This window comes from Chiloscyllium plagiosum, unplaced genomic scaffold, assembly GCF_037043375.1.
Source record: "Chiloscyllium plagiosum isolate Xiang-an unplaced genomic scaffold, Cpla_swu_hap1 HiC_scaffold_1, whole genome shotgun sequence".
Lineage (NCBI taxonomy): Eukaryota > Metazoa > Chordata > Chondrichthyes > Orectolobiformes > Hemiscylliidae > Chiloscyllium > Chiloscyllium plagiosum.
In genome coordinates this window covers 21,604,325-21,625,574 of record NW_028270139.1, presented here as the reverse complement: position 1 = coordinate 21,625,574, position 21,250 = coordinate 21,604,325, and the positions used below count along the sequence as shown (strand labels likewise).

Sequence of the window (21,250 nt, the reverse complement as noted above, 5' to 3'; positions counted from 1 at the left end):
ATACTGAAGTTCCTTCACTGCGATGCTACTAAGTTGAACCAGATTTCCCAATTCATTGTGAATGTGAGGGAATTCTAATTTACTATCATTGATTGAGGGTGTGATCTATAGCCACAATACCATCAGCACCCCTGTCCTCCACTACCCCAGTTGAGCTCACTTCCATTTCTAGGTAGTGATAATCTCTCCTCATGTAGGCCTTATATTTTCTCCCTTTCAGGGCAAGAATGCAGGACTTCCCATGGTGAAGTGACCCCACCCCTTCCACCCCAGTGCCTACTTTTATACAGTTAAAGGTGTCAACATGAAAATAGGCCATAGGAAATTCCAGGCCAATTCAGGACATGGACTATTTGGGGGGGGGCTGCAGAGTTTGCAGCCATGAGAATGTTCCTAAGAGATGAATACAGCATAAAATCTTATAGATTTAAGATTAAAGCAGCCAGATGGTACGTAATGCTGAGAAATGCAAAGTGACACTGGTGTCAAATTAGAAAGTATTTGTCACATTTTATTTAACCATATGCTCTGTAATGCCTTAGGAAAAGAATTTAGTCAAATTAGTTGGCTAAATATTGCAATTGTTATCAAATTATGTGCTAGCAACTGTGAAAGTGAAAAATGATATATTGATACCTTCTTTGGAACAAGGAATTATATACAAATGTATAGGTAGACAAATTGTAAATCTGAACAGGAACACTTTCTTGACAATGCTCACACCTCCACAACCGGTTCTAGGCTGGACCCAAGCTCTGTCTCTCAGGGTCACCTGACCAGCTCTCTGAAAGGGGCTGCACCTCCAACTATATACATAACAAAAGAAATGTTGAAATACAAATCATTTCGCTGAATCCAATGAAGTTGACACCAAATTGGATTGAATCTCCATATTATATCCATGTATATCTAGCAGAAAGAATTCAGATAAAAACAACAGAAATCATTCTGGATCTGACATTAGTGGGGATGAAGTCCCTGACTCCCTTCTGATTGAGCATTGGATAGATACTCAAAGCTCAAAATGCCCTATGCCTGTCTAGGCATTGGTAAATTCTGTGGGTAAGGGGTATTTCCATAGCCTGGTACAGTATCTTGGCTGAGGATGTGGTGCTGGAAAAGCACAGCAGGTCAGGCAGCATCTGAGGAGCAGGAGAATCGACATTTCGGGCAAGAGTCCTTCATCAGGAATGAGGCTTGTGAGCCAAGGGGGTAGAGAGATAAATGGGAGGGGGGTGAGGCCAGCAGGAAAGGTAGCTGAGAGTGCGATAGGTAGATGGAGGTGTGGATAATAGTGATAGGTTAGAGAGGAGGGTGAAGCAGATGAATGCTAACCCCGGGAGGATGAACGCTTCATGTTCCACCTTGGGACCCTCCAACCATAGAATACAATCCCTACAGTATGGAAACAGGCCCTTCAACCCTACAAGTCAGCACCGACCCTCCGAAGAGAATCCCACCCAAATCGATTCCCCATTACTCTACATTTACCCCTAACCTACACATCCCTGAACAATATGGGCAATTTAACGTGGCCAATTCATTCACCTGACCTGCACATCTTTGGATTGTAGGAGGAAACCAGAGTACCCAGAGGAAACCCACGCAGACCCTGGGAGAATGTGCAAACTCCACACAGACAGCCGCCCAAGGGAGGGATCGAACCAAGGTCCTTGTTGCTGTGAGGCAGCAGTGCGAACCACTGAGCCACCGTGACTACATGGCATCAATGTGGACTTCAAAAGTTCCCTATTGCTCCTCACCCCACCTTATCCCACCTTCATGACCTGTCCTGCCTGTCCATCTTCCTTCTCACCTGTCTGCTCTACCCTCCTCTCTGATTTATCACCATTACCCCCACCTCTATCTATCTCTCATGCTCTCAGTTACCTTCCCCCCCACCCCACCCCCTTTCATTTATCTCTCTACCCCCCTCGGCTCACAAGCTTCATGCCTGCTGAAGGACTCTTGCCCTAAACACGACTCTACTACTGCTAGGATGCTGCCTGACCTGCTGTGCTTTTCCAACACCACACTCTCGACTCTGGTCTCCAGCATCTGCAAACCTCACTTTCTCCACAGTATCTTGGCACCTATCCCATTAGCGGCACCTAGTGGCTGGAAGTGAGGGAGCAGATTTTGGATTAGTGGTGCTGGAACAGCACAGCAGTTCAGGCAGCATCTGAGAAGTAGCGTCAGCGAGGGAGCAGAGTGAGCTACTGCTGCAAACCAGAGAGTCCTGCAACAAAATTGGTAGCTACCCAAACACAACAACCAGAACGCTTCCAGCTGAGCCCTATCCTGAATGGCAGACAATGAACTCACTTATAGAATTGATGCTTATCGTTTTCTGTTTAGTTGAAGAAGGGCAGAGGGATTTCATATTGCAGAAGAGAAGTCCTGGATGCCTTAAAACACATAAAGATGGATAAATCACTGGGACCTGATCAGGTGTACACTGGAATGCTGTGGGTAGCTAGGGATGTGATTGCTGGGGCCTTTGTTGAGATATTTATACCATCAATAGCCACTGGTGAGCTGCAGAAGATTGGAGGTTGGCTAACGTGATGTCATTACTTAAGAAAGACTATAAGGGAAAACCAGGGAACTATAGACAGGTGAGCCTTTCATCAGTAGTGGTTAAGTTGTTGGAGGGGATTCTGAGGGACAGGGTTTACATGCATTTGAAAAGGCGATGACTGATTAGGAACAGTCAGCATGGCTTTGTGTATGGAGGGGAAACCATGTCTCACCATCTTAATTGAACAGGTGACAAAGAAGATTGAAGTGGTAAATGTTGTTTATATGGACATCAGCAAAGTGTTCAGACAAGGTTCTGCATGGTAGACTAGTTAGTAAGGTTAGATAACATGGGATGCAATTAGATGCAAAATTGGATTGAAGATAGGACACAGGGTGGTGGTAGAGGGTTGCATTTCGGACTGGAGATCTGTGACCAGTGGTGTGCTACAAGGTTCAACGATGGATTTACTGCTTTGCATCATTTATATAAATGATTTAGATGTGCATAGACGAGGCATGGTTAGTAGCTTTGCAGAGGACACTAAAATAGGTGGTGTAGTGGACAGTGAAGAAGACTATCTCAGAGTACAACAGGACCTTGATCAGATGGGCCGTGTGCCGAGGAGTGGCAGATGGAGTTTAATTTAGAAAGTGTGAGGTGTGGCATTTTGGTAAAGTTCTTCCTTAAAAGATAGTGGAAGTAGAGTCTTTGAACATTTTTAAGGCAGAGGTAGCTAGATTCTTGTGAACCAAGTGCTGAAAAGTTATTATAGGTCAATGGAAATGTAGAGTTATTAGATCAGCCATGATTTTATTGAATGGTGGAACAAACTTGAGGGGCCAAATGTATGTCCACATGCTCATATGATGCAGTCACTAAGTATCAATGCCTTCTATATTTGTGTTATATAGGGGATTTAAATCTGAACAGAAGCAGAATTAGAACAATCTGTCAATATCTCACTTATCATCACCGCTCGACTATTCTTAAAGCCACAACACACAAGGAAAGCAATAATTTCCCATATACCATTACATTTAAATTGGCCCAAGACTACAGGCATAAAATAGCACTTTTTAAAAAACTGATACACCTCTGAATGCAGAAAGCCATCAATCTAAATACACTTGCCATGGATTGATCATGTCATCACTGAATGATTGTATGTCTAAAGCAGTCACTGTGTTTCAAGTAATTCATGGTACATAATTTGTGATGCTGAGTTTTATTACATAAAACATTTTTAACATTAAATTCTAAACTTGATAAAATGTTTATTGCAATGGCATGCATTACATTCTTTCCAAAAAAAAAGTGTGATTGTATTTAGGAATTTTGAAGGAAAGTGGTTTTAAGTTGTACAGCTTTAGTTTAGAAATGCTTTCAATACATTGCTGTTCCTGAATTTGTGTGGGTATAAAAAGAGTTTTTTTTCTGAATTGATGATAACCTGGTGTGAATTTCTTTTCCGGAGTATTAGTCAGTCAGGCCAATTGGTCATTTTGCTGGTCTCATTGGGTTTTTATACATTTTTACATGTTGTGATAGTTTATGGAACTGTGGGGCATGGTTATTGGTGCACTCGTCCCTGTTAAATCATGATGTGGAGGCACCAGTGTTGGACTGGGGTGGACAAAGTTAAAAATCACAGAACACCAGGTTATAGTCCAACAGGTTTATTTAGAAGTACTAGCTTTCAGAGCACTGCTCCTTCATCAGGTAGCAGTGGAGCAGAATCATAAGACAGAATTTCTAGCAAAAGATCATAGTATCATGCAATTGAAATGATATATTGAACAAACCTAGATTGCTGTTAAATCTTTTATCTTTTAGAATGGGTTGCAGGTTTTGGTTCATTAATATGTAAATCCCAGAACTTCTTTTAATTCACATTCTTAAGAAAACTTAAGGTTTTATGAAAAAAAGGAACATCTCAACTCAGCCAATATATTAAAGGTGTGAGGATAGAGTCTGTCTGTATCCCAATCTTGAATCAGACTGGTTCTATTTCCAAAGTAGGAATTTATAAAATGTCACATGGATTGACTGCCTGCAGGTTGTGAGCTTTATGAGCAAAAATAGAACTCGTCTGCAAATGCAAATTCACCCCATAGAGATGTGTGTGTGAGAGAGAGAGACAGTGTGAGCGTGTGCATCTGAGTGTGCCCATGTGAGTGTGTGTTTGTGTGTGTGCGTGCTTGGCCGAGTATGTGCGTGAGTGTGATGGAGTATAAATTTGTGAGAGTGTGTGTGTATGAGAGAGGGTCTGCATGAGTGGGTGAGTATGTAGGAGTGTGTGTGAATGTGTGCTTATATGTGAGTGTGTGTGTGAGAGTGTATAATGTAGTGGGGGTCACCTGTATTGTGACATGAACCCAAGGTCCCTGTTTAGGCCATCTTCATTGGTACAGAACTTGACTATCAAGATGAATGGACACCGCACAACAATTGCCAGACAGAGATGTGCCCTCCCAGTCAGGGAACACTTCAGCGGTTAGGGCATTCAGCCTTGGATCTTCAGGTGATCATCCTCCAAGGCAGACTTTGGGATATGCAATAACGTAGAGTGGTCGAGCAGAAGCTGATAGCCAAGTTCAGTACCCATGCTTCAACCAGGACCTTGGGTTCATGTCACACTACATATGACCCCACCACACTATACACTTTCACACGCACAGTCACATACAAGCACAAATACACACGCAATCTTACACGCAGACCCTCTCTCATATACACGTGCTCTCAGACACACACACATACATCCCCCACACTCTCACACACGTGCATACCCTGTCACAGGCTTATACTCTGTCACGCTCACTCAACACACACTCTCACACTCTCCATCTCTCTCCCACACGCACGCATGCACACATGCATGTACATATGCGCGCACACACGTCTATGGGGTGAATTTGCATTTGCAGAATTGTATTTGCAGATATATTCTATTTTGATAAAAAAACACACAATCTGCAGGCAGTCAATCCATAAAACATTTTATAAATTCCTACTTTAGAAATAGAACCAGTCTGACTCAAGATTGGAATAACAGATACTAAACTCACTTCTTTAATACATTGTCTGAGCTGAGATGTCACTTTTTTTTGTACAAAACTTTAACTTATCTTGAGAATGTGAGGTAAACGAAGTTCTGGGATTTACATATCAATGAACCGAAACCTGCAATCCATTGTAAAAAATGAAAGAATTAACAACAATCTAGGTTTGTTCAATATATTGTTTCAATTGCATGACACTGTGATCTTTTACTATAAGTTCTGTGTCATATAATCCTGCTGTACAACCACTTGATGAAGGAGCAGCACTTCAAAAGATAGTGCTTCCAAATAAATCATTTGGACGATAACCTGGTATTGTGTGATTTTTAACTTTGTACACCCCAGTCCAACACCGACATCTGCAAATCTTGATGGAGCAGGCAATCTTCTTTCACCTGAACAATGCCCTAAAATTATTAAGTATTATAATATGACTAAACATTTTACATTTATATGTTAAATATGTATACAGATATTTCGCAAAATTAATATTCAATTATTTTATAATGAAATGATCAAACATGCTTTACAACTAGAGTATAATGCATGTTATATTTTTTATTTAATTGCAGTGCATACAATTAAATAACTTGATGACTGCAGTGGATATTCTTCTTCCTAAAATGCAACCTAGTTAAAAATAAGTTAGTGCATTATGTGGATGTGATAAATTTATAACAGTTCTGTGTCTGCCAATATTTCACTTTTTTTATTAATGAACCCAGAAATTAAAATAAATTTTATTTTGGTGATGCAGTGGAGCATGAGAACTGTACTATGTATATGAAAGAAAAATGGGACAGGTTACAGACAAAATACTGGAAATCAGAAATATAAAGTGAAATATGCAGCAGGTCAGGCACTATCTGTATAGAGAGAAATGGGGTTATTTTGTGGAATCAGTTATGACTAAAGCTGCTGAGTTTAGAGTCAGGATCACAGAAGAAATAGGAAATGTCCAAATTGAGTGGGCAGCCAGATTTATTCCCGCCTCTGAACCAATGAGACAGATGTGCAATGGAAGCAAGGTTGTGACACTCATGAGGGGATTTTGTGTGCAACAGGATGGACCTCACCATGGTCTGGTCAGCAGCAGAACAGCCTCCCACTGAGTGCTGAGTCCAGCAGCAGACCAGTGAGCCAATGGAGCCATATCCTAGTGATGGGTCCATGGTTGGGAAAGGCAGCAATCGTGATTCCTCCGAGAGTCTTTCTCTTTGCTTCAGAAGTAGCTTCTTAACTGGCAATCTCCAAGATGATCCTGAAAGTAGATCCTGAGGGGTGGTTCAGTGGTTAGCACTGCTGCCTCATAGCACCAGGGTCCCAGGTTCAATTCCAGCCTTGGGAGTGGAGTTTGCACATTCTCCCAGTGTCTGCAAGGGTTTCCTCCGGGTGCTCTGGTTTCCTCCCACAGTCCAAAGATGTGCAGGTTAGGTGAATTGGCCGTGCTAAATTGCCCATAGTGTTAAGGTGCATTAGTCAGAGGGAAATGGGTCTCTTCGGAGACCCATTCGGGTTACTCTTCGGAGGGTCGGTGTGGACTTGTAGGGCCGAAGGGCCTGTTTCCAAACTGTAAGGAATCTAAACTCATGGACACATTTATCTGGAAGGAAGGATGTTTTCAAGAGCTGTCAGATTTCACCCAATATTTCAAGTGAATAAGGAGTGATAGTTGAACAATTGTAGAAACACATAATAGAGTTAGAATAACTTAATGCTATCCTTGTAATAGTCTGTGTGGTATCCAGATTAATATCACTGTCTTTTTATGGCGTGCCTTCATGGTCTCCTGGTAATGGTGAATATGGAACATAGCTTTGAACTTTGAGATCTCTCCAGAGTTTCCTTAGTAATCTTGGCAGGTTAAAGCCACAAAGGGGTCCTTCCCATGATTCTGTCAATTCTACTTCTGTCCCATGCGGGGAAAGCAAAAGACCTGAGGCAGGAATAATGTGAATTTCCTCAGCCAGGACCACTCACTGTCAAGCTTTAGAGTGGCCTCACACATTTATTGCCAGCAGTCGCATTAAATCAAAGCATTATAACTATTGCCAGGGTGTGTGTGATCCTCATTAAGAGTAGGGGGTTCAAATCCCAGAAGACTGCATTAAGTAAATGTCTCGCAGGATTAGTTTCCTCACTCAGAGGCAAATTGGAGAGGGGGAATGTTTCTCACACATTGGTAAACAACCTAATCTCCTGACACATAGCCAAATAGGTGCCAAATAGATTGCACTAGGATCTTTTCTGCCCACTGGTCCCACAATGTTCCTCTGCCTCTCTTATCAAACATCTCCGTACATGGTTTATTGTAAACTATTCTGTAGATTTGAAAGTAAGTTTAATAGTTTGCTCTGTACAGAACTTAAAGTTTGATTTTTCTTGAACCCAAACTTGGGTCTTTTCTCAGGTTCTCTTGGGTTGGTGCATTAGCATCAACCATGATGTTTTAATTCCTGACTGGTGCACGGTCTTTATTTCAGGAGGGATTCCTTTGTGGCTTTAACCTGCCAAGATTACTAAGGAAACTCTGGAGAGATCTCAAAGTTCAAAGCTATGTTCCATATTCACCATTACCAGGAGACCATGAAGGCACGCCATAAAAAGACAGTGATATTAATCTGGATACCGCACAGCCCCATAAGGGACCAGTCATTTAGCTGCCAGTTGGCTGGATGGTTGGTTTGCAATGCAGAGTGATGCCAAAAATGTGGGTTCAACCCCTGTACTATCCGATACTCTGTAATTCCCTCATCATGAAGGACTCTCATCCTCTCTCCTTGCCTGAGGCGTATTGACCCTCAGGTTAAACCACCACCAGTCACCTCTGTCTAATGAGGGAACCGTTGTATGGTCTGTGGGACTGAGGCAACTTTACCTTTATCCAAGCAAACATCAGTCTGACGGTAGAAAGCTCGGTGAAGGTGCGATTCTAACACAACTGTTAAGATTACTGTGCATGCAATTTCAAGAAATACGTGATTTCTTTCATTCAGCATTTGGAAATTTAATGGCAGTTCTGTACAGAGCAAACTATTAAACTTACTTTCAAATCTACAGAATAGTTTACAATAAACCATGTACGGAGATGTTTGATAAGAGAGGCAGAGGAACATTGTGCAATTCGATTACTTAAAGTTTGATTTTTCTTGAACCCAAACTTGGGTCTTTTCTCAGGTTCTCTTGGTTTGGTGCATTAGCATCAACCATGATGTTTTAATTCCTGACTGGTGCACGGTCTTTATTTCAGGAGGGATTCCTTTTGTCCTTACTGGCGAGATGTTTGATCAGTTCAGTCGATCTGCTGCATTCATGGTTGGTGGCACAGTGCTCTGGATTTCCAACTTTTTTGTCGGACTTCTTTTTCCTGTTATCCAGGTACAGTTTAATTAAAAGCTCCTGCAAACTCTACAGCTATATAAATGTCAATAAGTAAGTTCAGACTTATATTACAAACCTTGAAAACAGTATTGAGCTATTTAAAGAATTTGATGGTTAGACAGACTGAACCTGTCTTACTCTTGGAGCCATTGAATTTGAACGAACAGATTTGTCATTCCACTGTACAGCACTACCTGCACTTTTAAGTGAATCATGCAGAACACAAGGTGTTTACTCAGTATATCATATCTGCACTGCCTCTTTGGAAAAGCTATTCAATTAGTCCAGCTCATTCCCAATAGCTCTATGTGTTTTTTTTTCTTTTAAAACATTTCCCTGTTTGGAAGTTATTATTAAATATACTTTCACCACTATTTCAGGCAGCACATTCTACATCCTATCAATTTGTTGATCGAAGAAATTCTCTGCTTCTTTTGTCAATTATCCAAAGTCTCTTGATAGTACGCCAGAAATTACTGAAGTGCAGCCATCTGTTAAAGCCTCAACACTCATGGAAATTCATTCAAATGAACAGTCTAGTGTCAACCTAAGTTGAGTGACAGGAATGATTCCTGATCTGCACCGATTTTGCAAATCATATGCATGTGAGCAGCCAGGGCATAATGATTGGCTTCAGTACTCTTAAAGTATTGAAGAGATAAAACAGACAGCCTTTCAGCTCTTGCTTTCATTCTGCGAATGTTTCAGGAACATGGGCCCTTATGAATGTTAGGAATGAGATGTGAAAGCCCCCACGGTCACTTGTGTACTTTGCCTCTAGAGTCATAGAGATGTAAAGCATGGGAACAGTCCCTTCAGTCCAACCCGTCCATGCCGATCAGATATCCCAACCCAATCTAGTCCCACTTGGCAGCACCTGCCCGATATCCCTCCAAACCCTTCCTATTCATATACCAATCCAAATGCCTTTTAAATGTTGCAATTGTACCAGCCTCCACCACTTCCTCTGGCAGCTCATTCTATACACATACCATCCTCTGTGTGAAAACGTTGCCCCTTAGGTCTCTTTTATATCTTTCCCCTCTCACCCTAAATCTATGCCCTCTAGTTCTGGACTCCCTGACCCCAGGGAAAAGGCTTTGTTTATTTATCCTATCCATGCCCCTCATAATTTTGTAAACCTCTATAAGGTCACCCCTCAGCCTCCGATGCTCCAGGGAAAACAGCCCCAGCCTGTTCAGCCTCAACCTATAACTCAAATCCTCCAACACTGGCAGCATTCTTGTAAATCTTTTCTGAACCCTTTCAAGTTTCACAATATCTTTCCGATAGGAAGGAGACCAGAATTGCACACAATATTCAAAAAGTGGCCTAACCAATGTCCTGTACAGCCGCAACATGACCTTCCAACTCCTGTACTCAATACTCTGACCAATAAAGGAAAGCATACCAAACACCTTCTTTACTATCCTATCTACCTGTGACTCCACTTTCAAGGAGCTATGAACTTGCACTCCAGGGTCTCTTTGTTCAGCATCACTCCCTAGGACCTTACCATTAAGTGCTTTCCCAAAATGCAGCACCTTGCATTTATCTGAATTAAACTCCATCTGCCACTTCTCAGCTCATTGGCCTGTCTGGTCAAGATCTCATTGTAATGTGAGGTAACCTCCTTCACTGTCATTACACCTCCAATTTTGGTGTCATCTGCAAACTTACTAACTATATTTGTTCTGCTCCCAGGAGGACCAGTTCCAATACCGTATAACCCAGATGGCCTCCTTCTTTATGGGCATTTAAGCGGGCATTGGATAGGTATATGGAGGATAGTGGGTTAGTATAGGTTAGGTGGACTTGGATCGGCGCAACATCGAGGGCCAAAGGGCCTGTACTGCGCTGTATTCTTCTATGTTCTATGTTCAAAGACTGCAATTTCTCCCCAGACGTGATTGACGATGCTCTCCACCGCATCTCGTCCATTTCCCGCTCCTCCGCCCTTGAGCTCCGCCCCTCCAATCAGAACCCCACTGGTCCTCACCTACCACCCCACCAATCATCATTTCCGCCACCTCCAAACGGACCCCACCACCAGAGATATATTTCCCTCCCCTCCCCTATCAGCATTCCGAAAAGACCACTCCCTCCGTGACTCCCTCGTCAGGTCCACACCCCCCACCAACCCAACCTCCACTCCCGGCACCTACCCCTGCAACTGCAAGAAATGCAAAACTTGCGCCCTTACCTCCCCCCTTACTTCCCTCCAAGGCCCCAAGGGATCCTTCCATATCCACCACAAATTCACCTGCACCTTCACACACATCATTTACTGCATCCGCTGCACCCGATGTGGCCTCCTCTATATTGGGGAGACAGGCCACCTACTTGCGGACACCCAGACCAACCAACCCAACCACCCCGTGGCTCAACACTTCAACTCCCCCTCCCACTCCACCAAGGAAATGCAGGTCCTTGGACTCCTCCATCGCCAGACCATAGTAACACGATGGCTGGAGGAAGAGCGCCTCATCTTCCGCCTTGGAACCCTCCACCCACAAGGGATGAACTCAGATTTCTCCAGTTTCCTCATTTCCCCTCCCCCCACCTTGTCTCAGTCCCAACCCTCGAACTCAGCACCACCTTCCTAACCTGCAATCTTCTTCCTGACCTCTCCACCCCCACCCCCACTCCAGCCTATCACCCTCACCTTAACCTCCTTCCACCTATCGCATTTCCAACGCCCCTCCCCCAAGTCCCTCCTCCTTACCTTTTATCTTAACCTGCTTGGCACACTTTCCTCATTCTTGAAGAAGGGCTCATGCCCGAAACGTCGATTCTCCTGCTCCTTGGATGCTGCCTGACCTGCTGCACTTTTCCAGCAACACATTTTCAACTATATTTGTTATGCTCGCATCCAAATCATTTATATAAGTAACAAAAAGTAGAGGACCCAGCACCGATCCTTGTGGCACTCCACTGGTCACAGGCCTCCAGTCTGAAAAACAACCCTCCACCACCACCCTCTGTCTTCTATCTTTGAGTCAGTTCTGTATCCAAATGGCTAGTTCTCCCTGTATTCCGTGAGATCTAACCTTGCTAATCAGTCTCACATGGAGAACCTTGTTGAATGCCTTACTGGAGTCCATATAGATCACATCTACCGCTCTGCCCTCATCAATCCTCTTTGTTACTTCTTCAAAAAACTCAATCATGTTTGTGAGACATGATTACCCATGTGCAAAGCCATGTTAGACTCAAACATTTTATTACTGTCCCATTTATTCCATCAGCTATAACCTAGTAACACTATTGAGTGCGTTGTTGAAGTCCATGTCCTTCATATCCACATTCCAATTAATTAACCCACATTTTTCCATGTAATTATTAATTCTATACAGAATAACTATTCCCTGATATTTAAAATTAAACTGCCTAGTCTATAATTGCTAGGATTATCCTACAACCTTAGAGTCTTAGAGATATACAGCTCAGAGACAGACCCTTTTGTCCAACTCATCCATATCCTAAATCTAGTCCCATTTGCCATCATTTGGCCCATATCTCTCTAAACCCTTCCTATTCATATATCCATCCAGATGCCTTTTAAATGTTGTAATTGTACCACTTCCTCTGGCAACTCATTCCATACACACACCACCCTCTGGTTGAAAAGGTTGCCCTTTATATCCTTTTTAAATCTTCCCTGCCTCAGTCTAAACCTATGCCCTCTAGTTCTGTACTCCCCCAACCCAGGGAAAAGACCTTGTCTATTTACCCTATCCATGCCGTGATCAAAGATCATTTGGAATAATCCAGTCCACTGGCACCACCCTGGAGCTTAGCAAAGAATGAAAGATTATTGCCAGTGACACTGCACTTTACACTTCCACTTCTTTCTGTACTCCTGGATGCATCTCATCGGGTCTCAGTACCTTATCAATTTTAGATGCTGACAATCTATTCAATAACCCCTCCTTATCTATTTTGAACTCTTCTGGGAGCAAGATTTCTGTCACCATGAACTCGTCAGGTAACATTTACTTTCTAAATAAGATCAGATGCAAAGTATTCATTTAACACCTACACCATGTCACCAGCCTCCACTTGTAAATCCCTTTTTTGGTGCTGATTTGGCCCTATTTCTGTTTTTGCTGTTTATGTGCCTGCAGAAGACTTTGGGATTCCCCTTTATATTAGTGACTAATCTTTTCTCATATTTTCTCTTTCCAACTCCAATATGTTTCGCAATATCTTTCTAAATCTTCAGTATTCAGTTTTGTATTTTCAACCTGACATTTGTCATAGCATACATCTCCTTCTTTATCTTAATCTCTATCTCCAATTGAATGACCCAGGATTAAGATGTTCCAGGTGTGATAGAATGTAAAAGGGATGGGGGAGTTGCATTACCGGTAAGGGAGTATCTCACAGTTGTATTGAGAAAGGATACATCAAAGGACTCATGCAGTGAGGTAATATGCGTAGAACTCAGGAATAGGGAAGGTAAAATCACAATGCTGGAGGTATTCTTCAGGCCTCCCATCAGCCAGCAGGAGATAGAAGAGAGATTATGTAGATAGACTTTGGAAACATGTAAAAACAGCAGGGTTGTTGTGGTGGGTGATTTTAACTTCCCCTACATTGACTGGGACTCATTTCATGCTAAGGGCTTGGACAGGGCAGAATTTGCAAGGACCATTCAGGAAGGTATTTTGACACAGTATGTAAACAGTCCAACCAGGGAAGGGGTTATACTGGATCTGGTTTTGGGAAATAAGCGCGGCCAGGTGAATGAAGGACCAGTTGGGGAGCATTTCAGGTGTAGTGACCATAATACCATGAGTTTTAAGATATGCATGAATAGGGAATACAGCAGGCCTTGGATGAAAATGTTACACTGGGGGAAGGCGAACTATAATAATATTAGGCAGGAACTGGAGAATTTGTATTGGAGGCGGATGTTTGAGGGTAAATTCACATTGGACATTTGATAAGAGTTCAAGAGCAGCACTTCTCTGCAAGATTGAAGGATAGGTATAGCACGTTACGTGAACCTTGGATGACCAACAATATTGTTATGACCTTTGTCAAAAAGAAAAAGGAAACATATGTAAGATCTAAGAGGATGGGAACTGACGAAGCCCTTAAAGTATATAAGGAAAGGAGGTAAAAACTTAAACAAGAAATTAGAAGGGCTAAAATGGGTCATGAAGAGTCATTAGCAAACAGGATTAAGGACAATCCTAAGATTTTTTATACATATATAAAAAGCAAGAAGGTAACCAGGTTGGCCCACTGAAGGACAAAGGAGGAAATCAATTTGTGGAGTCAGAAGAGATAGGTGAGGTCCACAATGAATATTTTGCAATGGGATTCACCAAAGAGAAGAAGTTAGAGGAAGATAATCTCAGGGAAGGGAGTGTCAAATTTCCAAGCCAAGTTGCAATTAAAAAGGAAGAGGTATTGTGCGTCTTAAAAAAGATTAAGGCAGATCTCCAGGTCCTGATGAGAATCTATCCAAGAATAGAAGGAGGCAAGAGAACAAATTACTGGAGCATTGACAGACATTTTTGTATCCTTTTGGCCACAGGTGAGGACTGAAGAATAGCCAATGTTGTCCCATTGTTTAAGGGTAGCAGGGATAATCCAAGAAATTACAGGCCTATGAGCTTAACGTCAGTGGTATGGAAATTATTGGAAAGATTCTCAGATCTATATGCATTTAGAAGGAAATCGACTTATCAGTGATCAACAGCATGGTTTTGTGTGGGAGAAGTCGTGCCTCACTAACTTGATTGAGTTTTTTTGATGAGATGACAAAGATAATTGATGAGGGCAAAATCTATGGATTTTAGTAAAGCCTTTGCCAAGGTCCCTCATGGCAGACTGGTACAAAAGGTGAAGTCGCATGGGATCGGGGTGAGCTGGTAAGATGGATACAGAACTGGCTTAGCCATAGGACACAGAGGATAGAGGTGGAAGGTTGTTTTTCAGAATGGAGGGTTGTGACTAGACATGTTCTATAGGAATCAGTACTGGGACCTCTGCCATTCATGATCAATATAAATGATTTAGAGGAAAATGTGGCTGGTCTAATTAGTAAGTTTGCGAACAACCTAAAGATAAGTGGCATTGCGGATAGTGAGGAGGATTGTCATAGGGTATAGCTGGGTTTCTCCAGCACTTCCTGTTTTTATTTCAGATCTCCAGAATTCGCAGTAATATGCTTTTATCTTATTTGAAGATAGCCATTATTAAGCTACAGTATTTTCCTCTACATTCAATTCCAGTCAATCCCAGCCTGTTCTTACCCCAAGGAGGTCAGCTGTCCCACAGTTAACTATTTTTATTATGAGTCACTTTTAGCCATTCAGCTGTCATCCTAAACCTTACAATATCATGATCACTGTCTCCAAAATGCACCCCCACTGACACTCACTTTGCTTGGCCCACTTTATTCCCAAGAATCTAGATTACCTACAGTGTGGAAACAGGCCCTTCGGCCCAAAAAGTCCACACCGACTCTCCGAAGAGAAACCCACCCCCTATATTTACCCCTGACTAATGCACCTACACTACGGGCAATTTAGCATGGCCAATTCACCTAACCTGCACATCTTTGTGACTGTGGGAGGAAACTGGAGCACCCGGAGGAAACCCACGCAGCCACGGGGAGAATGTGCAAACTCTACACAGACAGTTCCCCAAGGTGTGAATTGAACCCGGGTCCCTGGTACTGTGAGGCAGCTGTGCTAACCACTGAGCCACCTTGCCACCCTAGTTTTAGCATTATCTCTTGTTTGGGTTGGACTGGATACATTGCTATTGAAAATTTGTCCAGACACAATCTAGGAATTGTTGGTTTTCACAGCTTTTTTCATGGCAATTATTCCAGTCTACATTTGGATAATTGAAATTCCTTATTATAGCTATTCTGTAGTGTCTGCACCTCTCTACAGCTTACATGCAGATTTGTTGCCCTACATCCTTACCAGTAGGTAGGAGTCTATAGACTGCAGTGAGTAATGTAATTGTGCATGTTTTGTTTCTTAGTTCTATCCATATCAACTGCATCCTCGAACTTTATGGAACAGCCTCTTTTTTTCAGCACGACAATGCACTCTGTAACCAATACTGCTATCCCTCCTCAATTTTTATTCCCCTTTTCTATCTCTTACGAACACCTTGTAGTCAGGAATTTTAAATTCATAGTACTGCCTTTCCTTGATCTAAGTCTCTGCTCTTGCTGCAACGTTGTAATTCCTCATGACAATCTTCACCTGCAACTCCCAATGTATAGACTAGACTCCATGCATTCACATCCATACATAGTAGCCCTGATTTAGACTCCATCTCTTTCTTCCTTTCTGTGACTCCAACTAATAAATCCTATTCTCTATTCTAATGCTGTATGTCTCTCCCAGTGTTTTGTGCACTCTGGTTTTATTTTCTAACATAGTTCTGGTTCCCACACTTGCCAAGTTAATTCCTCCCAGAAGTAATAGCAAAATACCCCTCAAGGAAATCAGTCCCAACTTTATTCAGGTACAACCTACCTGACTTGTACAGTTGCTAACTCCCCTCGGTGCTAGTCCCAGTGTCTCAGGAATCTAAAGCCTTCCATAATGCACCATCTTTCCAGCCACACATTCATCTGTCTTATTGTCCTACTTCTGTAGTCAATTGCACATCTCATTGGGAGCAAACCGGAGATTATTACAACTGAGATCCTGCTTGCTAACTTTCTACTTAGCTTGCCAAAGGTCTGTGATTGACTTATCTATCATGATGACAGAAGTTCTGTCCCCAGTTTAAAATAGATAAGGAGGAATTATTGGATGCATTCAAGTTGATAAGTTACTGGGACCTTTTACCCTTTGACTGAAATCTTCAATTAGCAATAGCCTCACATCTTCTCTCTCTCAGTGTTCTTTTGGCCATGATGCTGAAATAAAAGATGCCCAGAAAATGCACATTCCAAACCAATCAAGCCATTCAACATTTCCTACAAATGCATCTATTTCCTTTGTGGATCTACATTGTGCCAATTTCAAAATTGGCTTTGCTTGCCCTGGTGATCATATAAAGTGCCAACCTAATGGTGCAGCCTGGCTTGTTGACTCTCACTGGGAAGGATGACACAATGTTGTTGCAGGATGCCCATCTGTAGCCTTGAGTTTAGAAGGCCTGACTTTAGATTTCACCACTTTGTCACGGGTGGCAGCAGTCTGGCTGATGGACAACATCCATCACATTGATGGAGTAACAGTGGTGTGAACATGAATGCTATTATTTTGAGAGAAGACAGTAGACATGAGTTCCTTGCAACCAATACTGGTGATCAAGTGCAGCACCTCAGCAACACTAGAAGGGCAGACTATTAGGCTGCTATGTGACTCCACAAGTCTCTCTGAACAATGGGGGCAATCTGAAATTTGACAGCCACAAGCTGAGAATAGATGACCTCTGTCCATGTTTCCCACACAAAGTTCTATTTGTGCTACAACGAAAGGTAACAAATTCAGCCATTAGATGCTGCATCTTGACAGGGTAGCATTAGTAACTGATTGGGCCATCACTTTCACACTGAAAAGGATGAACTTAAGTCAAAATGCATCTCCCCTTTAAAAGACTGAGACTGATGTTAAGTAGCACAGGCAAGCTGAAACTAATTCAAGCTTTTCTCCAAATTGCATCACCTGCTATCGCATGTACATTAACAGGCAGTATAATATGTATTGCTTTCATCAGAAGACATTGACATAGGTTAATCCATGTCATAATCATTATTTCATTTTCATCACGTTTGGTTCCCTGTGTTGAACTCCATTCTTCATTCAAGCTGAAATGAATGAGATAATATTTTGAGTCAGTATTAATCATGAGTAAAAAAAGGCACCTTGAACTTCTTAATTTTTCAACAAGATGCATTATACTGACAAGGGTAGCTGAGAAATAAACACAACTCCATGTATTGTATCTGAGGCTGGCTCAGCTCAACTAAGTTCTCATGGTAAATTTCAAAATAACCCAAATCTGAACCCTTTGGATTCATTGACAATTATATGGGCTTTAGAGAAATTAAATTGTGTAAGTTCTGGACCTGCCTCCTGAGAAACTGAGAAACAAACAAATTTTTAAAAAGATAAATATATATCGACCACTGTGTTGCTCTTACCCACTGTTTTTATCCTGGTTTTACTAGATGAAATCTATAGTCAAACTGAAAGAGTCAAATGTAGACATTTCAGTGAGTTACTTATCCTGCATTCTGCGATGCACACAGACATTCAATTTAATTTAAGTAATTGAGCAAATATAATTTCCCCAGAAAGCAACTTGTAGAATATTCACCTGTTTTCCCATGTGATCCTGGGAGGGTAATTGCTTTCAGAGTGGAAATCTAGAAGCTGGGTTTGTGCTCTGTAGAGCATAGGGAGTTAATAGAGGCATTCAAAATTGTGTAGGAGGTTAACAGTCGGGATAGAGATTAAAGGAGGACTCTGAGGATACTGATTTAAGATTATCAACCAAAGAAGCTTTAGAGGTAGAAGTAGGAAAATTATTTTTACTTAACGAGTTGTTATAATTTGGAGCACACTGCTTGAAAGGGTGGTGGAAGCAGATGCAAAATGGATCTGAATATATGCTTATAAAAGAAAAGACTGCAAGTCTATGGGTGGAACTAATTGGATGGTGGTTTCGAAATGCTGGCACAGTGGATCAAAAAGCTTGATCCTGTGTTTTTAGATTTATAATTTCGTCTGATGGAGGATGCCAAGGAGGTGTGTTTGTTTTTCTCAACAATTTAGTGAGAATGAGAGTAAAGCGAAACCTACTTCATTGTTTCCTGATGGCTTTGAAAAATTGTGTTGAGAGATTTCTGCTTTCATAACCAAAAAAACTTTCACCCACAGGAGAGAAATGTAAATGTAAAGGAAACTCAATTTTCTATCTATTACTAAACTCCGTTTTCTCTGCTTGCACACTGTAATTCCACTTTATTTTGCTGTCTTCACACTATCTCTCCTTTTACCATTGAAAAGCTGCATTCACTATAGAATGGCTGTTTCCTTGAATTTTGTGTTTTTTTTTCAAATCATTCACAGGATGAGGTTATCACAGGCCAGTTCAACATTTATTGCCAGTCTCTAATTAACCTAGGGGAGGTGGTGATGAACCATCTTCTTGAATCACCCCAATTGTTGTTGCATAGGTACACCCAGCACTTTTAGAATGAGAGTTCCAGGATTTTAGACCAGTGACAGTGAAGGAGCAGTGATACAGTTCCAAATGAGAATAGGAGTGGATGCTGGAGTACATCTTATAGATGGTATACGCTTCTGCTAGTATGTGTCCATTTTCGATTAATGAATGCTTGTGGAATTGGTGCCAGTCAAATGGGCTTCTTCATTTGAGCTGGTATAAAATGGCTTGAGTGTTGTTGGAGCTGCACTCACCTAGGCAGGTAGGGAATATTTTCATCACAGTCTGAACTCATGTCTTGGAGGGACATTGGTGGTTATCCACCATCCATGGGCTGGATCTTGCATTTTTAAGTGGGTGACAGAAGTAGAATAGAAACTCAACATGGTGAATCAGCATCAGGTAGTGAATTTGGGCATTAATATCACAAAGGTGGCAGTATGAGAAAGGGAGGAGACTGGGGGAAGGAGGATGGTAGTAGAAGAGAGGATATCTCCACGTCTAATTGGGAGTCCAGGCTGGAACACTTGAAGCAGAGGGATGATAACAAAGATTTAGTCAGAGTTACAAATTTAAGTGACTTCTCAGCTTCTCTTTTCTAATTATGATAGACCCAAAACCATAAATAAACAAAATAAAATAAAATATTCTGACATTGTCTCCTTCCATGCAGATCCCAGATACAGGACTTTGCTTCTATCTTTTGCTGCCTCGTCATAGCTTCCACAAAGCTTTACTTTGTCCCATCCAATGCCTGAAATATGCGATATGCTACTCAAAATTGCACAAAAATCAGCTCTCTAATAAGCTCCATTGCTTGTTAGTGAGTCATTTGAAAATATCAAGTGAGCTTCCAATGTATGCCTGCTCATCTTCGACCATACCTGAGACTGGAGTAAAGAGTTCAGATCGCTAATACATCATTATCATATCATATTTTAAGTATGCATTTGAGGTGGCCTGTTTGCAGCTTTAGGAGCTAGTCCCCTATTTCAATTGTTTTTTGACTCATGATCCTGGAAGTGCAATGCTATTCATTCATATTCAACTCCTGTCTCCAACAAGACAACATTCAATGTATCCTTATAGAGTCCTAAAGAACAGAAACAGACCCTTCAGTCCATCTCGTCCATGCCGACAAGCTTTTCCAAAGTAAGCTGGTCCCTTTTACCTGTATATGGCCTATATCCCTCAAAAGCTTTCCTAATCATGTATCTGTCCGAATGTCTTTTAAATGATGTAACTGTACCTGCATCTACCACTTCCATGAAGCCCACAAGAAAAGTGCATCACAAAATATAGTACTTGTCTTTCTGTCCAAGATTTCATCAGGATAACGCCAAGCAGTTACTGCAGCAGGGTACATTTTATGCACCTTAGCTCATTAATAAATAGTGCAATTTCAGCAGATGTGGAAGTGAACATCCAGATATAATCTAAACAGTTAAGAAGCTAATGTAGATTAAGACCAGTTTCTAACCAGCATCACTAAATGGGCTGGACTGCTGGCTGACTGCTTCATTGTGAAATGTTGGGTGATCTACCTAACAGTGACTTCTCTAAAAAGAGCAAACCAAGATAAACAGATTTAACTGACTGCTGTAGCAATCTCTGCAGGAAGTTAGCACTGGTTAGAAAATAACATCTGTAAGCCACACCAGTGCGTTGTGCATTTGTGAAGCTTAGTGTCCTTTTAAGAATGATTACTTGACAGATACTGTACATGTGAAAATATGACATGCTAACATAATGACAAGGTTACAGGCAGTAAAGCGTTGGTGTGGTAATAAAGTAGATTTTGGAATTTATCATGCCTGAAGGCAGTGAGCCACAATTTGAGCGGACGTATATATTATTCGTAGTATCCAGATAAAATCTATTTATTTGCACGCAGAAAATACATAAAGGGGTGAATGATACCTTCTGCCATGCAATTATAGGTCTGTTAACTCCAAATTATATTGGGCTGTATTTTATTGTTTTATGACAAAATGTTTTCTTAGATTTATCTGCTCACTTGGATTACATGAATCAAGTATGATACCCAAAAGTATATTATTGATGTGATTTCCTAAGCAGTGTCATTAAAATTCCATTATGATTTTGATACATATCAAGT

At 41.5% G+C, this 21,250-nt stretch overlaps 1 protein-coding gene across 7 annotated transcripts in view; it reads left to right on the top strand.

Annotated features, from left to right (window-relative positions):
- slc2a9l2 (solute carrier family 2 member 9, like 2) overlaps positions 1–21,250 on the top strand; it is a 388,528-nt gene that overhangs the window by 342,448 nt on the left and 24,830 nt on the right. For all 7 annotated transcript variants that reach the window (XR_006312847.2, XR_006312845.2, XM_043698097.2 and 4 more), the window contains one exon: positions 8,837–8,964. Coding sequence is in view for 5 of the 7 variants with exons in the window: in XM_043698097.2 (XP_043554032.2) it covers positions 8,837–8,964 (128 nt within the window). In the remaining 2 variants the exon portion in view is untranslated. The remainder of the gene's footprint in view (positions 1–8,836; positions 8,965–21,250) is intronic.